This window comes from Aulonocara stuartgranti, assembly GCF_965226115.1.
Source record: "Aulonocara stuartgranti genome assembly, chromosome: 4".
NCBI classification, from domain to species: Eukaryota; Metazoa; Chordata; class Actinopteri; order Cichliformes; family Cichlidae; genus Aulonocara; species Aulonocara stuartgranti.
This window is the reverse complement of record NC_138942.1, coordinates 23,755,209-23,773,044: the sequence shown is the minus strand read 5'-3', so window position 1 is coordinate 23,773,044 and position 17,836 is coordinate 23,755,209. Positions and strand designations below refer to the sequence as shown.

General features: G+C 45.0%; 1 protein-coding gene across 2 annotated transcripts in view; it reads right to left on the bottom strand.

Moving 5' to 3' along the window:
• Positions 1–17,808, bottom strand: part of mmd2a (monocyte to macrophage differentiation-associated 2a) — a 28,713-nt gene extending 10,905 nt beyond the window's left edge. For both annotated transcript variants that reach the window (XM_082531425.1, XM_082531424.1), the window contains exons 1-6: positions 17,047–17,808; positions 13,574–13,655; positions 10,880–11,040; positions 1,401–1,475; positions 1,207–1,308; positions 955–1,024 (exon numbers count right to left, since the gene is read on the bottom strand). In XM_082531425.1, coding sequence (XP_082387551.1) covers positions 955–1,024; positions 1,207–1,308; positions 1,401–1,475; positions 10,880–11,040; positions 13,574–13,655; positions 17,047–17,075 — 519 coding nt within the window. In that variant the 5' untranslated portion in view covers positions 17,076–17,808. The remainder of the gene's footprint in view (positions 1–954; positions 1,025–1,206; positions 1,309–1,400; positions 1,476–10,879; positions 11,041–13,573; positions 13,656–17,046) is intronic.
• Positions 17,809–17,836: the final 28 nt, after the last annotated feature.

The window sequence follows — 17,836 nt, the reverse complement described above, 5'->3', positions numbered from 1 at the left end:
TACCACTAACAGCTGATTGTGGAATATTTAGTAGTGAGAAAATTTCATGACTGGGCTGGACTATCACAGTACCATGCTGGAATTCGCTGATTTCCTGACATCTTTAGAAGCAGTCTGCATGCCTAGATGCCAGGTTTTATACACCTGTGACCATGAAAGTGATTAGAAAACCTAAATTCAGTGATTTGCATGGGTGAGTGAATACCTTTGGGAGTATACTGTATATCAAGTCATGCCCTGCCTGGCCTAAATGATTTCTGTTTCTTCTGTCCTTCATGTGTTTTTATGCACTGAAATCTGGAGCATGAATTTTCAAATAGACATTAGAAAATTGCACCATAACTATGAAGTGCTACGAAAAATAAGGGCCTGGAGCTCCATGTGGGTAAAAGAAACCCAAAGGAATCAGATTCAGGTTCTGAGCACATTGTTTAAGGCCTTTTTATAAAATATGACTATAAGATTTATGCCAGCTTTTCCCTTTAATAAAAGAGATGTCAAGAAATACAATTTCTCAGACATGAAACTAAAACACAGCGTGATTTATGGAGCCAGAGAATGAGCTACGTTACTACCTTTATCTTCAGGGGGACATGAAAAAGAAATCACTCCATAACGGCTCGGGCTGTAAGTGAACGTGGCAGCTACTTCAGTAGGTGTTGACTGTCTTACCCTCAAAGTGACAATTTCAGGCTTCTATAAGTTGAAATCAAGAGCGTAATCAAATGGAAATCAGTGATTCAGTGCAACAGGGGAAGTCAATGTAAGACTTATGCATTGGAAAATAGTCAGCAGTTCTATTACCAGCAATTAGACGCATCTGTGGGTTATGGGGCACTCAAACAAAAGCCGCGGTTTGGTTCTTTAAATAGTAACGGTAGTGGAAGGAAGTCTGCAGGGGGGAAGGGGAGTGGCAGACGCTGAGAAAGACTCATCTATGTGATGTAGACTTACCATAGAGAGAATGACCAAAGCAGGAACAGCCCCCATGGCCACGTATCCCAGCAACTCGATCAGCTTGTACCTGCAGGTAGAAAACTGGACCGTGAAGTCATAATAAAAATAACAATACCTCCATTTTCCTGCCTAATTATTTGTGCTCCAAACAGCAGTCTTGTGTTTTCTGTCAACACTTGAATGGAGGCGTTTGGCTTCAGGTTAACTGTGTCAAATTAGTGCACACAGTACAAACGGAGGCTGTGTTACCTCTCATGGAAAAAGCAGACATACGCCGATCCTATACACGCCATGACCCAGATGAGCCAGCGCATGTGGCACGTCCAGGGTCCCAGCTCCCTCAGCATCAACCTGAGGAAACACGACATCGCACCTACACAGTTACAGTGTGTTCGCTCTGGTCTTTATTTTATTTATTTTTTTGCTGTAGTCACATGACCCACCATGGAGAGTAGGAGGCTGCGATGAAGAAGTAGATGGCCATTCTGTCACACATGTGGAAGCGCTGCTCCACCTTCCTACACGGAGAGAGGAGGAGGCATGAGCTCATTTGTGAAGATTCAGTTAGAGTAACATAATAATTCTAAAATTTAAAGGATCCAGGCTGTATGAAGATTTTTATTGTCTTCCTCCCCGCACCCCCAACCAGCTGGGGTAGATGGCTGCCCCTTCCTGAGCCTGATTCTCCTGGAGGTTTCTTCCTGATAAAAGGAAGTTTTTCCTTTCCACTGTCGCCAACTGCTTATTCATAGGGGGTCATATGATTGTCCACCAAAATGAGGAAAGTGTTGTTTGTTTTTTGGACAGCAATATGGCTGAAAGACCAGAGGAGGACTGTGAAAATGTTGTGTAAAGGGTAGAAACACATTTAAATTGTCAAAGTGAGTCCTACAAATCATGCACCTTTTCTTAATACGCATCCACGTTTCTGGGGCTGTATAACAAAATGAACTGAATCACCTACACATTACAATTACAGCACTACAATGTTAACCCAAACAGCTCTTGATGCTTTTTGCGTTAATGCTCATGTTTGGAGCACTGCAGTTACTGATGATTTTTACGTGCTGTGGGCATCAGGACTCGCCGACCACGCTCTGTAACTTTACCTGGTGTGACACTTTGTGGCTGCCTTGCAGTGGTTCCACTTTGCAATAATATAACTTGCAGTAGATTGTGGAGGGAATTTCACAAACTGACTTTTTGCAATGGTGGCATCCTGTTACAGTTAGTGTAAAGTTGGTGAGCTATTTACAATGCATGGTTAGATGCTTGATTTTATACACCTGCAGCAATGGGACAAAAAAAACATCTGCTGTTCTTCATACAAGAATAGTCACCCGGTGACGTGGCCTGCTAAGATCAACCCTCGTGCAGGCTTGATCTTACAGGGTTAAACCAAAACCATGAGCACATTTTATAAGCATAATCCATGTAATAATTTTAGATCTCCTGGAAATGTATTTTTATATAGCAGCATTAAAATACCTGTTCTTGTTGAAACATAACAAATTGACCTGTGAACTGTTCAAGGATCAAAAAGGTGACTAACTCAAGAAATGATGCCGTGTTGTGTCCACAAATAACAGACACCTTAGCAAGGAACCAATTTTAAATAGTATCTTTAGGCACTTTGTTGTGAGTAAAAACATGTCAACACATGTTCCCATTTCTTTTGAAAACTTGCCATATCAGCATGGTGTGCAGTGTGTCCTTAAAACACTTAAGTAAACTGGGCAAGTGGAGGACAAAAGAAGAAGTGGCAGGCCTAAAAACTATCTACAGCAGACGAACTCTATCTGAAAGTCATGACCTCAAGAAGTCGGAGATAATCCTGCAAAGACCTGACACGGGACCTGAGAGATGCATCCTATTTACTGTTCACTGAAGCCTCATCAGAAATGGTCTCAGTGGAAGTGTGGCTGTCAAGAAGCTATTATTAAGGAAGGGGAATGGGGAGAAAAGGTTGAAGTACGGCAAATTGCAAAAGAACTGAAAATCAGTGACAACAGGTCAGATGAAGTGATTAATCCCAATTTGAACGTTTTTCTGGTTCAGATTCATTTTAATATGTATGGAAAGGACAGGACAGAGGTACAACAGAGAGTGTCTACAGCCATCTGTAAAACACAGCAGAGGCTCTGTTATGGATTAGGATTGTGTTATTGTCCAATTCTTTGAATTACAAACACAGGAAAGAACCATCATGCAATACCATCTGAAAAGCATCTGACTGGCAACAACTTAATTTGTTTGAGATCATTCTGACAGAGAACAGAACAAGAGGCAGCTAACATCCAAAGAAGAGCTTTAAATGTCTTTCACAAAGCCTGGAGAACTATTCCAGGGCTTGCAAAATCGCTAGCCCGACGTCCCGGGGCTAGCGATTTTTCCAGTCGGGCTACCAAAATCTCTCTGCCCTGCCCGTCGGGCTATTGTAGGAAGGAAAAATATATTGTGGCGAGCTCAGACAAGGAGGAGACGGAGGTATCGTTTGGTCTTGCTTCCCGTGAGCTAGCCAGGGAGCACAGCCGTTTATTGACATCTGCAGAAGAACACTGCCGCTAGCTAACTGCTCAGTAGTGATGTGCGGATCGATACTGAAATATCGATTCCTCCGATACCAGTCATTTATGTTCTAGAATCGATACTCATATTAAAATATCGATATTTTAGTAATTTAGGGTAAATTTGTAGGTTATCATTAACAGGAACAGAGTGCAAATAAACTATATCATTTGGATTGTCTACATTGGAAGGAACTACTTAGTCTTCCGCCTGTCATAGTCGTGACATATGTTTGTATAAATGTGTCCAGCCCCTTGTTGTGCACACTCACAACAATGGCTGAGCATAAATGGAGTCATGTGCAGACGTATTTTACTTCCACAAACGGTTGAGACGTAGTTTGCAATACATGTGGCAAGAAAGGGAGGTGTTTTGGCAACACTACTAACCTCATCAAGCACAAGAATATGACGAGCTTATGTTGAGGTGAACTGAAGAGGAGGAGTGGACATGGACAGGTGCTGCAAGGGCGAGATGGACGTCTCTCACGGAGTCCTTTAGTGCTGCAGGCAGGCAACGTGTTCAAATAGCGCACAACTTCAGTTTTTTTTTTTTATTTCTATATGATAACTGTGCATTATTAAGCGATAAGAACAAGTAATCCGATGTCCTGTAATCATTATGATGCTATAATTTGAGATACAATAACTGAAATACGTTTTTGTACAAAGTATCGTATCAGTATCGTCGATACCACCCTGAATTTAACTTTGTATCGGATCGGAAAGGAAATCAGTGGTATCGCACATCACTACTGCTCAGCGCGGCAACCGCACAGCAATAACAACACCACACAGGGCGCCCTCTGACCCCGGAAGGACACACCGTCGCAGCGAGAGGGCATCACCCGTCACCATGGCAACATACACAAAACGTAACTGTACAAACAGAACCCCGAACAGCCCTGACCCGCTACAATGTCAATGCTTTTGCATTCTTTCGGAAATGTAGCTGGGTAATTATGTCATTGGCATCGATGAGCCACTGTCAATATGTGACATATTGAAATCGCGTTTGAATTTGCTCTTGTTTTTTGCTTTCGCTCGAACTGTGTATAGAGAGCGACAGTACCGATCTGTGAGTGATGATAATTTGCGCACCAATTCCTCTGACATCGTCTTATCAATCGTTAGCTTACTATGCAAACATGACAAGTGAAATCTCCCGCAGCTTAAACATATGAGAGGTTGATCGCGCAGAGAATCGCTGACCGTTATGTGTGTGTGTGTGTGTAAAAGCAGCAGGATATATTTTAGTTCTGCTGAGGCAAATAAGACAGGTCAGGGTGAAGAAGTGACAGCCAAAGAAAAGCTTACCACAAAATGGAAAAGTTAGGACAAATCAGACTATAAGGCAAAAAGAAAGTGCAGCTTTTGTCATGAATCGCTGTGCGGCAGGCAGGAGTTGGACCCAAAATGCAGGACTCACAGACTCGGGGAGGTGAACTCAAAACACAGCTTTATTTGCTGGTAGAACAAACATACAAAACTAGACTAAACTGGGAAACCATAAACTAAGAACTCACAGGGAGACACAGGGAGATCCACACACAGCATGAGGGACGACGCGACACTGACTCAGAGAAACACAGGGTTTAAATACACTGGGAAGTAACGAGGGGAATGAGACACAGGAGGGCACAGCTGGGAGAAATCAGGACTGACGAGACAAGCAAAGCAGGACGCATTCACATGAGACACGGACCATCAAAGTAAAACAGGAAGTATCACACAGAGACGTGAACTTGACACAGTGGAGACAGCAACTAAGAAATACAGAGACATAAACCATAAGGCAGAGGTCTAAGAACCAAAATACACAGGGAAATACTCAGCTGGGAACACAAGAGACTAGACTAGAGAGAGTAACAAAAAACCAACCATGAGAACATAATGCACAATGCAGAGTGACAGAAAACAAGAAACTCAAACATGCAAAGACACAATTACACAGAACAGAGGGGACACAGAGAGACATGAAGGGCAAGGGATCAAAACTAGAAGCCATAGAATAAATCACACACACACACACACAAAGAACTAAAAACGCTGGGTCAGGAGACCCAGGACCGTGACAGTACCCCCCCCCCCCCTCAAGGGCTGGCTCCAGACAGCCCAAACACAGAAAAACAAAACCAAACAGAAAACAACCCAGGGCGGGCGGCGGGGGCCCAGGACGGAGGGCTCTGAACAGAAAACAAAAGAAGAGCACAGCAAACACCGGAGCCCAAGAAAACAACCCAAACACAGAGCAGTTCAGGGGGCCGGCCGTGCGCAAGGCAACGGTGGCGGCGAAGGAGACAACGGAGCAGTTCAGGAGGCCGACCGCGCGGAAGGCAGCGGCGGCTCTCCAGTGTTAGGCGTGCTGGCCATGGCCCGGTGGGCACAGGACCAGGCGACGACGGGGCCGGACCAGGCGACGACGGGGCTGCAGCAAGCGAAACAGAAGCCAAAGACGAAGCTGGGCCAGACGAGGACGCAGAGGCAGAGGCTGGCCCAGGCGTAGCAGAAGCACAGGCAGAGGCTGGCCCAGGCGTAGCAGAAGCACAGGCTGGCCCAGGCGTAGCAGAAGCACAGGCTGGCCCAGGCGTAGCAGAAGCACAGGCTGGCCCAGGCGTAGCAGAAGCACAGGCTGGCCCAGGCGTAGCAGAAGCACAGGCTGGCCCAGGCGTAGCAGAAGCACAGGCTGGCCCAGGCGTAGCAGAAGCACAGGCTGGCCCAGGCGTAGCAGAAGCACAGGCTGGCCCAGGCGTAGCAGAAGCACAGGCTGGCCCAGGCGTAGCAGAAGCACAGGCTGGCCCAGGCGTAGCAGAAGCACAGGCAGATGCAGCCGGACCAGGCGACGACGAGGCGGTCGCAGGTGGCGGCTGGACAGGCTCCTTGGGCCCTCCAGCTGATGCGGCGTGAGGCTGAACGGGCCCCTCGGACCCTCCAGCGGAGACAGGAGGCTGAACGGGCCCCTCGGACCCTCCAGCTGACGAGGCGGGAGGCTGGACGGGCCCCTCGGACCCTCCAGCTGACGAGGCGGGAGGCTGGACGGGCCCCTCGGACCCTCCAGCGGAGACGGGAGGCTGAATGGGCCCCTCGGACCCTCCAGCGGAGACGGGAGGCTGAACGGGCCCCTCGGACCCTCCAGCGGAGGCTAAAACAAAGCCAACAGGCATGAAGTCCTCTGGCGGACATGAGGACAACTGGCGCTGCACTGAGCACTGACTCTGCCCAGGCAATGCGAACATGGTGCAGTTCTTAGGGGGCTGCTTAAACTTCAGGGGTCCAGAATCAGCTGGGGACTGAGACCTAGCCTCTGGGGAAGCCCTGGAGTGGCCAACTGTGCCAACGGCAGCTAAACCATGAAAAGTACCCTGAGTAGAAATCAAGTTACCTCTCTGCATGGAGTGAATGAGCAAAACTGGCGACACAGGAGACTGAGCAGAGAGAGGCTGCTGGGCAGCTAACTGAGCTACTGGAGACACGGGTGAGAGTGGGAGCTGAGCTACTGATGGTGGTGAAGTAGATAACTGCACGGGAGACTGAACTGAGGGCGTCTGCACTGGCACAGGGGACTGAACTGATGTCTGTTGTAACGGAGGTGGTGAGAGCGGAGTAGGCAGGGGAGTTGATGACTTCACAGGAGAATGAACCAGAGGTGAGTGCACAGGAGACTGAGCTAGAGGTGGTAGTGATAGTTGAGGGGAAAGTGGAGCTGGTGATTGAGTGGATGACTGTGCTAAGGGATGCTGCACTGGGGACACTGGAGACTGCACTGGGGACACTGGAGACTGCACTGGGGACACTGGAGACTGCACTGGGGACACTGGAGACTGCACTGGGGAAAGCAGGGCTGCAGGAGGCTGCACTGGGGACACTGGAGACTGCACTGGGGATTGCAGTGATGGTTGTAGTGGAGGTGTGACGGGTGGAGGAGTGGCTGAAGTGGCTGCGGGTCGGGCGGCTAGTGGCTCAGCTATAGAGCATATTAACGGCAGGGCTATGGGTTGAATGTCTGACTGAGTAGCAGCCTGAATGGCTGGGTGTAGTGATGGTGGTGGTGGAAGGGAAACAGGTGGTAGTGTGGATGACGGAACTAAGGGCGACTGAGTGGCAGACCGAACTGATGACTGAAGCGATGGTAGAGGTGAAAATGGAGCGTGTGGTGGAGTTAATGGCTGTGCTAGCGGGGACACAGGAGATGGAGCTAGCGCTTCTGGCTGGGCAGCTAAGTGAAAAAACACAGCCCCGGAATAAACAGTCCCAAAGTCAGGAAACTCTTGATTGTCCCTTCCACTCACCACAGCTGGCAACTCAGATGTCTCGGGGTCTGGCTGTGGCGGTGGGTGTCGGCAGCGTGAATGCCGTTTTCTTCGGGAAGCCGGAGGTGCGGTGATGGAGGAAACTGGCAACGACGGAGAGATCACGGCCGGCTCCTCATCCTCCGACCACATTGCTGCGAGAAAAGCAGCGGGTGAGTGACAGTCAGAGTGGAGGGTGGATGGAGAGGAGTCCAGTGGCAGCGGCGTGGAAACGTTTCCCGATTGTGGCGGTCGCTGTTGCGGTATGACGAGCTCGCGAGCTTGTACTGTCTCCTTGGCTTTCTGCAGATTGGACAGTAGGCCCGAAAATCCTGAGAGCTCGCGAAGATGGGGATTCCCCTTGAGAATTGCCTCGATGGCGTTTATCCCAATGGACATTGCTTTAATGTCCGAGGCATGGGAAACTCGCTCCCACAGGCTGAAGATGCGGGCCAAATCGCTTTCCCGGGAGGAGCCTGCTGGGTCCATGTCTGGTCGCGTCGTACTGTCATGAATCGCTGTGCGGCAGGCAGGAGTTGGACCCAAAATGCAGGACTCACAGACTCGGGGAGGTGAACTCAAAACACAGCTTTATTTGCTGGTAGAACAAACATACAAAACTAGACTAAACTGGGAAACCATAAACTAAGAACTCACAGGGAGACACAGGGAGATCCACACACAGCATGAGGGACGACGCAACACTGACTCAGAGAAACACAGGGTTTAAATACACTGGGAAGTAACGAGGGGAATGAGACACAGAAGGAGGGCACAGCTGGGAGAAATCAGGACTGACGAGACAAGCAAAGCAGGACGCATTCACATGAGACACGGACCATCAAAGTAAAACAGGAAGTATCACACAGAGACGCGAACTTGACACAGTGGAGACAGCAACTAAGAAATACAGAGACATAAACCATAAGGCAGAGGTCTAAGAACCAAAATACACAGGGAAATACTCAGCTGGGAACACAAGAGACTAGACTAGAGAGAGTAACAAAATACCAACCATGAGAACATAATGCACAATGCAGAGTGACAGAAAACAAGAAACTCAAACATGCAAAGACACACAATTACACAGAACAGAGGGGACACAGAGAGACATGAAGGGCAAGGGATCAAAACTAGAAGCCATAGAATAAATCACACACAAGTACAATAATACAAAAATCACAAAGAACTAAAAACGCTGGGTCAGGAGACCCAGGACCGTGACAGCTTTATGGTTTCATGGACAAAAGAATTTCTGTGGCTGCAATATGACGAGCTATATAACCGGGGCTGCAGATAAGTGGTCCGCAGGTGCGCATTCGCTGTCAAAATAAAAAAAAAATGCGCACAAGATATGAAGTTGCAACGCGTGTTTGCATACATAAGATTTTCTGGAGGAGGACAGACATTTGTTTAGAACTCTTAAAGATGTCGAAGAAGCTCCTTTAAGCAATTACTTTGGTGTTCCTCCACCTCCAGACAAATGTCAGAAGGAGTCCGAACCACAAAAGAAGCATGTATTCTCAGAAAAGTGGTTGCAGGAGGTGAGCTGGCTTCAAACAAATGATGAACGCACAGAGATGTGGTGCGGAATGTGCCGTGAAAATCCCACTCTAGCAGACAAAAACAGTGCTTTTTATATGGACGCAAACGCGCGTTGCAACTTCTTATCTGGTGCGCTTTATTTTGACAGCGAATGCGCACATGCGGACCACTTATGTGCACCCGTGTAAATAACATAATGTTCTGCCGGGTGTGTTGTTGGTTTTCTCTCGATTTCTGAGTCGATAAGCGCCTTTGTTACTGGGACCAGTTATTTTAAGAAAGGCCCCCATTAGAACCCATGAGAAATGCAAGAAACGTATTATTGCTCAGTCTGCAATATCTTTCCCAGAACAAACACCAATTGCAAATAACATACTAAAAATAAACCTGAAAAATCTGTTTAGAACAGCGTACTATGTTGCAAAGAGTGAACTACCACTGGCAAAATTTAGCAGTCTTTGCAAACTTTAAAAAGCAAATGGCCTAGATCTTGGTTCCACTTGTCTCTTACCCGTGACTTCAGTGGAAATTTCAAATTCAGGATCTGACACAGACTGATTCATGTCCTACACAGTTCTTACAAGTTCATAGAAATTTCTGTTCAATTAGAACCAAGTATTTGAGTTGATGATTGTAATTTTTATACAATGTTGTAATTTGTTTTTCAACAATTTTTTGATTAATGTTTTGTTTCCTTTACAATATTATACTTTAATGTATAATATTGTAAAGGAAACAAAACATCAATCAAAAAATTGCTCTCTTTTTTATTCGGGCTACTTAAATTTATTTTGGGCTACCAAAAACTGAAGAGTCCCTGCCCGAAGGGCTACCAGGGATTTTGAAATTTTGAGAGCTCTGTATTCCTAAAGACAATTTAAAGAAATGTTGAGAAAGCTGCCTAAAAGAGTTCAGGCTCTGTTAAAGAATAAAGGTGGTCATGCCAAATATTGACTTTCAAGCTTGTTAGAATTAAACAAAACCCAATTTTGGCTCATAAACTGCATTTCCAAGTATCTTTGTGCATGTTTCAATAAATCATGGCCCCTTGTTCCCATTTTCCTAGCAAAATATAAAGAAGCGAGACTACTGCCCCTGGAAGTAGATAAAAAGTGCATAAGCAACGCTTCAGTTGCCATCTTTTCCATCAATAACCTGTCTCTCCATTCCATAACAATCTTTTTTTTCTCCTTTGTGGGACTTTTTGGTTGTTGTTGTTTTGGAAAAGCTGTTAGCCAAAATAAAATTTGCTTGTCATACCTCAGTATCACAAATATCTTCTGTTTTGGATACTTTGACAACAAAAAACTCACCAAAAACACATTTTTGTGAGCCAAAGTGACATGAAATTTCTTGATTATTGTTCCTCGTCTGGTTTTTATAAAACCTTTGGGTTGCAACAAACAAAGTGTTCATCTAACTGTGTCGTAAACCTACCGGAGCAGCTCATAAGTACACGATGGCACATCTGCCAAATCCCTATCAGCACTTCCTCCCCCCAACACACACACAAACACACACCTGAGGTGGCTGATTTTCCAGGCAGCAGTATGGAAAAGAGTTGAGGTGATGAATAAGCCGGTGAGGCCGCTCCCATAGAGCCAGGCAGCGACACGATGCCATCGGTCCACGGAGAGAAAGTAGAGGACGGACCCACCGACCATACTGGGAAGAATCCACAACTGGAAAAGATTCAAATATCCAATAATCATGTCAGACTTTAATATGTGCAGTTCATTCACACTCATGTTCATAATGCTAATCAAGTTCCAAACAGGTAAATAAATAAATAAATAAATGTACCCAGAGCTCCATCCCCTTACACAATTAACTTTCTTTACCGCCGTCATGAAAAATTGCATTTTTTACTCTTCCTAAAAATGAAACTTTTCACATTTCTCTTCCTCTGAGCCCAGGAGAAATCACTTTTTGATAGCACTCTTGAGCTCTAGTAAAGTTTTGCTTAGCAGAAAGTCTGGTTCTGTCCAAAACAACGCTGATTAACACCTTTGAAAAATAACACATTGTGCTTTCATGTGTGGGATTATTTATTTGCCAGACTTAATAACTCCGTGGTTATTATACCAGCGTATAACTCCCCCATAAATCCACGAGGAGTTTATTACCTTTGAGCAGAGCCAATAAAATTTCCGCTTTATTTCCACTCATTGTGGCGTCGTGTTTTCTCATCAAACTCCCAGCAAGAAATAATAATAATAATAATAATAATAATAATAATAATAATAATAATAATAATAATAATAATAATAATAATAATAATAATAATAATAATAAAGCACGTAAGTATATTTCCCAAAAAGGTCATGAACTATATTTACGGATTTTGTATTTGATGTTATTCTGTGAACAACCAGGGGACAAAAGTGGGATATAAAGAAAATATTAACCACGATTTCACTAAAAGTCCACTTGGATCCTTTATAAGTGTTAATGACTGATGAAAACTGAACTTTTTTTGGTAACAGAAGTAGGACATTTTGTTTGTATGTTTACGAGATACACCGACTCACATGCTAATGGGCTTTGTGGCAGGAGAGGGGATGATCAAAACATACATCATGAACACAAATGGCTATAGAACATCCTGTTTAAAGCTTTACGGCCATTAGAGCTGTAGTGTCTCCTCTCGCTGCTTGTATCATTCACTCTCACTGAGAAGATGCATATGGAGGACACAAGCTGCCAAAATCATATCTAAATATATCAGGCTATGTCATATATAAATGACTATGACTCATTTTTGACTTTAACAGTCTCTCACATCATCCCAGATTACTTTCCACCCACTCTTCTTTACGACGATTCGGCTCATTGAGTTTTGTGGGTATTTGTTAATGCACAGCTCTGTTAAGGTAACGCCACAGCTTTTCAGTCGGGCTGGGGTCTGAACATTGACTGAATCGTCTTTTCTTTTTCAGACTGTGTAGACTGTGTTTGGCATCACTGTCCTGTCACATGACCCAGTTTTGGCCAAGTTTTAGCCGTCAGACAGTTTGCCATTGTCATGGTCGACTCAGTGACTGCAAGGTGCCCAGGTATGCGGCTGCATTATGGTCTCACATCTCCACTTTGTTTCAGAAGCAATCTGGTTCAATCAGATGCAACTTCCCAGGTAACCATTCAAAACAAGCCATACTTGCTGAGTCTTTTCTTCTAATTGTGCTGTCATAACATGCTAACTGAGGCCTGTGGAATCCCAGATGTCAGTTTTGGGGTATTTTACAGTTTCTCTGAGCAGTGCACGGTCTGACCTTGGCACGAGTTTGCTGGCACGTCCACACCTGGTAAGACTGTGGCATTGTGTTAACATGCCTGCGAACTCCTGACGAGCAAACTGCCAAAAGTTCTGCTTTTATACAGGTGGGAACCCCACTGAGCAGTTAATCCAGTGCATTTGATTTGAAGCAGTTGGCTGCTACTGACCTTCTTAATTCCTATGGAAGCAGTAACGATGTATATCATACTATAGTGATCGTAGCGTATGGATCTATATTTGTATGTTCCCTATCTCCTCCTAGACAAGTGGACCAATGTTGATGAAACTTTGCATAAACATTCCCTCTGGGACTGAGTGCGAACATCTATATGGTGTATACAAATATTTTGTACAAATACTACATATATTTGCACATTTGACATTTCAACTGAGCACCAAACGGCGACATTACATCTATATTCACTGTGTACACGTTTGAACGTATTTTAACTGCCATGAGAGATTTAGAGGCGTATTAGATCTTCTGTATCTATGATTCATCATTAATGCTACAAAATATTGTAGCATGAATTAGCATTGATTAAAAACTATTGTAGTTTTACATAATTATCAGTTTTAATTAGCTATTTTATTATTTATACATTGAGGAATATTTTGTAAATGAAACAGAAAAGTAAAGAATGGGAGGTGAAAGTCACTATTTTACACTTCATGTCTATTTAATTTTTGATTTTGGCAGTCGTAGTCTTCCATAGGGACACACTGGGATTACGGCAGATTACAGGAAACTACAGGCTGACTCAGAGATTACAGCCCAATGCTTCCATCACACATCACCGTGCCTCATTCTTCACAATCCTCCTCATCGTTTTTTTAGAGGATCCTCTGAGCTAACACAGCAGCGACACGTGTATTTCTTTGTGTACATGTATTGTGTGTTGTTTGTTTGCTCTACGTACGTATTTGTTTAGACTTACCGCATGTGTGGCACAGTTTGCAACGTGTTCATATTCAGTGGGCTGGTATCTCTTGCTGGCTGGCACCCTGCAGTTCATGAACCTGAGAGAGGGCCGAGAGGGGGAAGACGGAGAGGCGAAAGTATGTGTTTAGATAATGAAAGGAGATCTGGAGGCCTTACTTCTTGTTCTTGTGTGTGTGTGTGTGTGTGTGTGTGTGTGTGTGTGTGTGTGTGTGTGTGTGTGTGTGTGTGTGTGTGTGTGTGTGTGAGATGGTCATTGTGAAAGGATTTGCAGCTCTCTAATCCTCATCACGCTGTCTGCATTTTAGAGTGCTTCATTGTTACCACCACAAAGGGACACCACTGGCCATTAACTATTAACCGCATTGCATTATTCGCCATGAGAAAGTTGCTACGTGTGTGTGCGGGTGTGTGTATATGCGTAGGTGTGTGTGTGTGTTGTATTTACGTAATCAGCAGTAAACCTCTCAATCCCAGCTTAAAGGGAAAAAACACATCTGGAGATGTTACGAAATCACATTTTTTTACATCAGGATGAACACACGCACACACGGACACGCACACACTGGTTTAAAAGAAGCCTCTCATGCAGGGCCACAGGTGCGTCGCTGTTGGTCAGCTGTGTTATTTGATTACACATTTAGGCCGCGCACTCACCATCACGTGCCTCGTCTTTGCGTTCTTATAAAAGATGAATGGAAAGAGTAAGTCGGGAGGAAGTAAAGCAGAAGAAGGAGAGCAGATAAGGGAAGGTAACGTGGCTGCTTAAGCTTATGCACTACGACTTCACACACTAGTCACCTAAATGTCCACCAAATACGAGGCTACGTGAACTCTGACCAGACATCAGAGGGAGAAAAACCCTTTCTGAATCCAAACCTCTGACGCTTCACAGATATCACAGATAAGGAACCCTTTGAAAGTCACGTGACTATGAAAAAGAAAGTATCTTTGGCAAAATGCAGCTCGTGGGAGAAAGGAAACCACTGTGACTTCCTTTCAAATTCAAAAAATATCAGATTTTAAAATGCACAAACTGTGTGCTCATTTTTATTGACCAATGCCAAGATGACAGCAGGGGGGGGTTTTTGTTTTGTATTTTTGGTGTCAGTGAACGCCGCAGCTTTGTGGAGAGGTAAGTAAAGCAGTAAAACTTCACTGTTTGGGGAATAGAGGGCAGAGGATACTTTTATCACAATATTTCTAACTCATGTTAGGATTTTATTGTCATTATGCTGAGTATTGTAACAGCATGCATTGGTATTTATCACCTTTAATTAACTTCAAATTTCATCCTCCAAATGTAACTTTGTCAGTGGCTGGAAGCCAGCTGAGTCAAGTCTGCTTGAGTTGTGCTCATTAACTGACGGCAACACGTTGGCAATCAGCCTCGCTATGACCTGCTCATCCTCTCATTTTTTGTTTCTTTGTAGATTTTGAGTTAATATTTGCTGTTTCCTTCACATTCTACTTCAGGTGATATCTGTCCTCATGCCCTCAAAGCTGTGAAAGAACCTGATGCTTGTTCCAGGACTAACTTCTCCAGCTTCTCCCTCTATTTCATTATTCCTGCCTGATCGCTTTTTCCCAGACAAAAAGCATTTCCTCAATTTGTGCCCACATGCGGGGAACGAGCTCCCTCTGGTTTTGGAGCGTGGACTTCTTAACCCCTTTTCACCTCTTTGCACTTAAAAACGGCTTCCCCGTCATCTACGTTCACACCAAGGCAACGTGCTAAAACTACACTTTGCCAGTTCGCCCTGACATCAGGTCCGTGTGGGCCGACTTGTGTTCGCACGCAGGAAGACTTCGGGTTTCCCTCCCTGTCAAACTAATCTACAGAGCACGAGTCTGCTGACACAGAAGCTAAGCCAGCGGCTGATAGCAGAATTTAATAACAGATCAGCATCTGTGCCTTTATAGTTTTTACCAAAATACGAGAGCGAGGACCCAGCTAACCCTGAAGGATGAAAAAGCATGAACAGATACATTTCTAGGTTTCCATAACTGTTTGAGATTAGACTAACAGACTAATTAGACTAAAATTAAAACATAAATATGCATAAATATGAATGTATTCCCTCATAACAGGAAAGTTGGTGCTTTTTCGGGGGGTTGTTGTTGGTCTGGCTGGTGTCATCAGGGCTCTATCATTTACAAACAACCTCCATTTGTCTCCCACACACACCAGGACTCATCCCTTCCATCTTCTTGTTCTTTTATTAAATGTTTTCCTACTGCAAAATTAAAAAAAACAATTCTGGACACATTAAACTTGTAATAAACGTGTAATAAAAAGCAAAAACAGCATTTAGCAAGATAACATTAGATCGCTCTGTGACTGCCTTTCCTCGTTTCTTTGTCCGGTGTCCCTTTAGGCTCTGCCAAGCAACAGAACAAGGGAGCAGTATTTTTCTGAGCACTGTTGCTGTACTGTGGCTCAGTGTGGTACTCTGATGTGTTCTAATCAGTTATGACAGGAGGGCTTTGTGTGTGTGTGAGTAATGAAGTGAAATAGAGGGATGGAAATTCAAAGGCTGATCAGACAGGGCATTATTGTATCAGCATCCCTTTTTTCTATTGAGAGTCTCCCTCTCCATGCGCTCACCTCTTCCTCTCCGGCAGATGTGTCACGGCACAGTTACGTGCATGCATGTGGCACCCCTGTTTTCATCTCACTGAGCATTACAGCACATTCCATACATTATCAAGCCCAGTGGGGACTTTGACCTGACTGTACCAACACAAGCTAGTTTAGTTAGATCACGCTGGGTTTTTTTCAAGGCCAAGACTTGGATTTAGGGTAAAGGCCAGAATTATGGGAATGCTGGCATTCAACTGTGATGGCTAGGGTAAGGAGCTAAGGAATGCAGTAAAACGAATAAACCCCCCACAGATTGTGTGTGCGTGTGTGTATCCAATATTTGTGACTTCAAGGCTATTCCTTTTACAGCAAAGATCAAGTTAATCTCCTCTGGGACTCTGGTTCTCATGATTACCGACGTCCCCAGATCACTTTCTCTCTCTCTCTCTCTCTCTCACACACACACACACACACACACACACACACACACACACACACACACACACACACACACACACACACACACACACAGACAGACCGGTTCTGTCTAAAGTTAACTGACACTGAACTATTTTCAACTTCCCAAGGAAAGCCCGATGGATTGCACAGATACCACAAAGCGACTTATACATCAAAGGGATCGATCACCGCAGTAAGATTAAAAAAAATCTTCTTATATTTTTAATAAAGATAGCTGCTCTGCACCCCCCCTCCCTCTCTCTGGCTTTTTCACACAAACTAATCTATAACATATCCCTCTGATCGCGCACGTGCCGGCGCGTCAGTACGCATGGATGCACAGGATCTGTCACAAACGAAAACAAAAACATGCTGCTAGATAACAACGCTCAAACTTTTTTTCTTATTTTCCTGGGAATTCAACTTACTTTCCAAATTTTGTTTTCTTGAAGTCCATCTCGTGCGTAGGCTATGCGGGCCAGCGCGTCTGCGCGCCTGCGTTCTCTTGTTTTTTATCGCAAACAGTAAAACCAGCCAGCGCAGTCTTCTCCTACGGATTCCCCATTCCGGATGTCCCACCACCGCGCGTCCAGAGATAAAAACATAAGTCCAGGAGAGCCTGCGACTCGCAGAGCGGGTACCAGGACAACCGGCCCGCGCTTGCTCCGGGGTTTAAACGACTGGGCACGAAAGCGACGATCGGCGCGCAGCAAGAGAAGTTGGCGGTGAGGGGACCTTGCCGAGCTTCGTTCCGACTCTCTCAGATGTGGTCGCAGGATGTTCCGCGGGACTGGGCTCGTAACCCCTCCCCTGCCCTCTTCTCCCCTCCCCTTTCGCTCTCCTGGCTGCTGCTAACTTCACCAACGAAAGGCAAACCCCTCACCACAAAGCACCGACACCCTCTGCTGTGACTTGCAAGTGTGACATGTGAACAGGTCGCTTCTGAAACACAAACCCGGACTGAAACAAGACAGGAAGGGAGGCACAAAGGTGATAACAAAACCTGACCAAATGAGTCAACTGAACTCAAGAGACTGGAGCGAGCGCTGTTGCAACGAAAATGATGCCAAACACATCCTGGACAGACATTTACCTCTGTTACCTAGTTTGTTTGTTATTTATCTCCTTTACTGTTTCCATTGCTCTAATTTCTTTCCACTGTGCTTTAAAGTAGCTGTTTGGGGGTTTGAGTGACTTCTTAATAACTTCAAATACTTC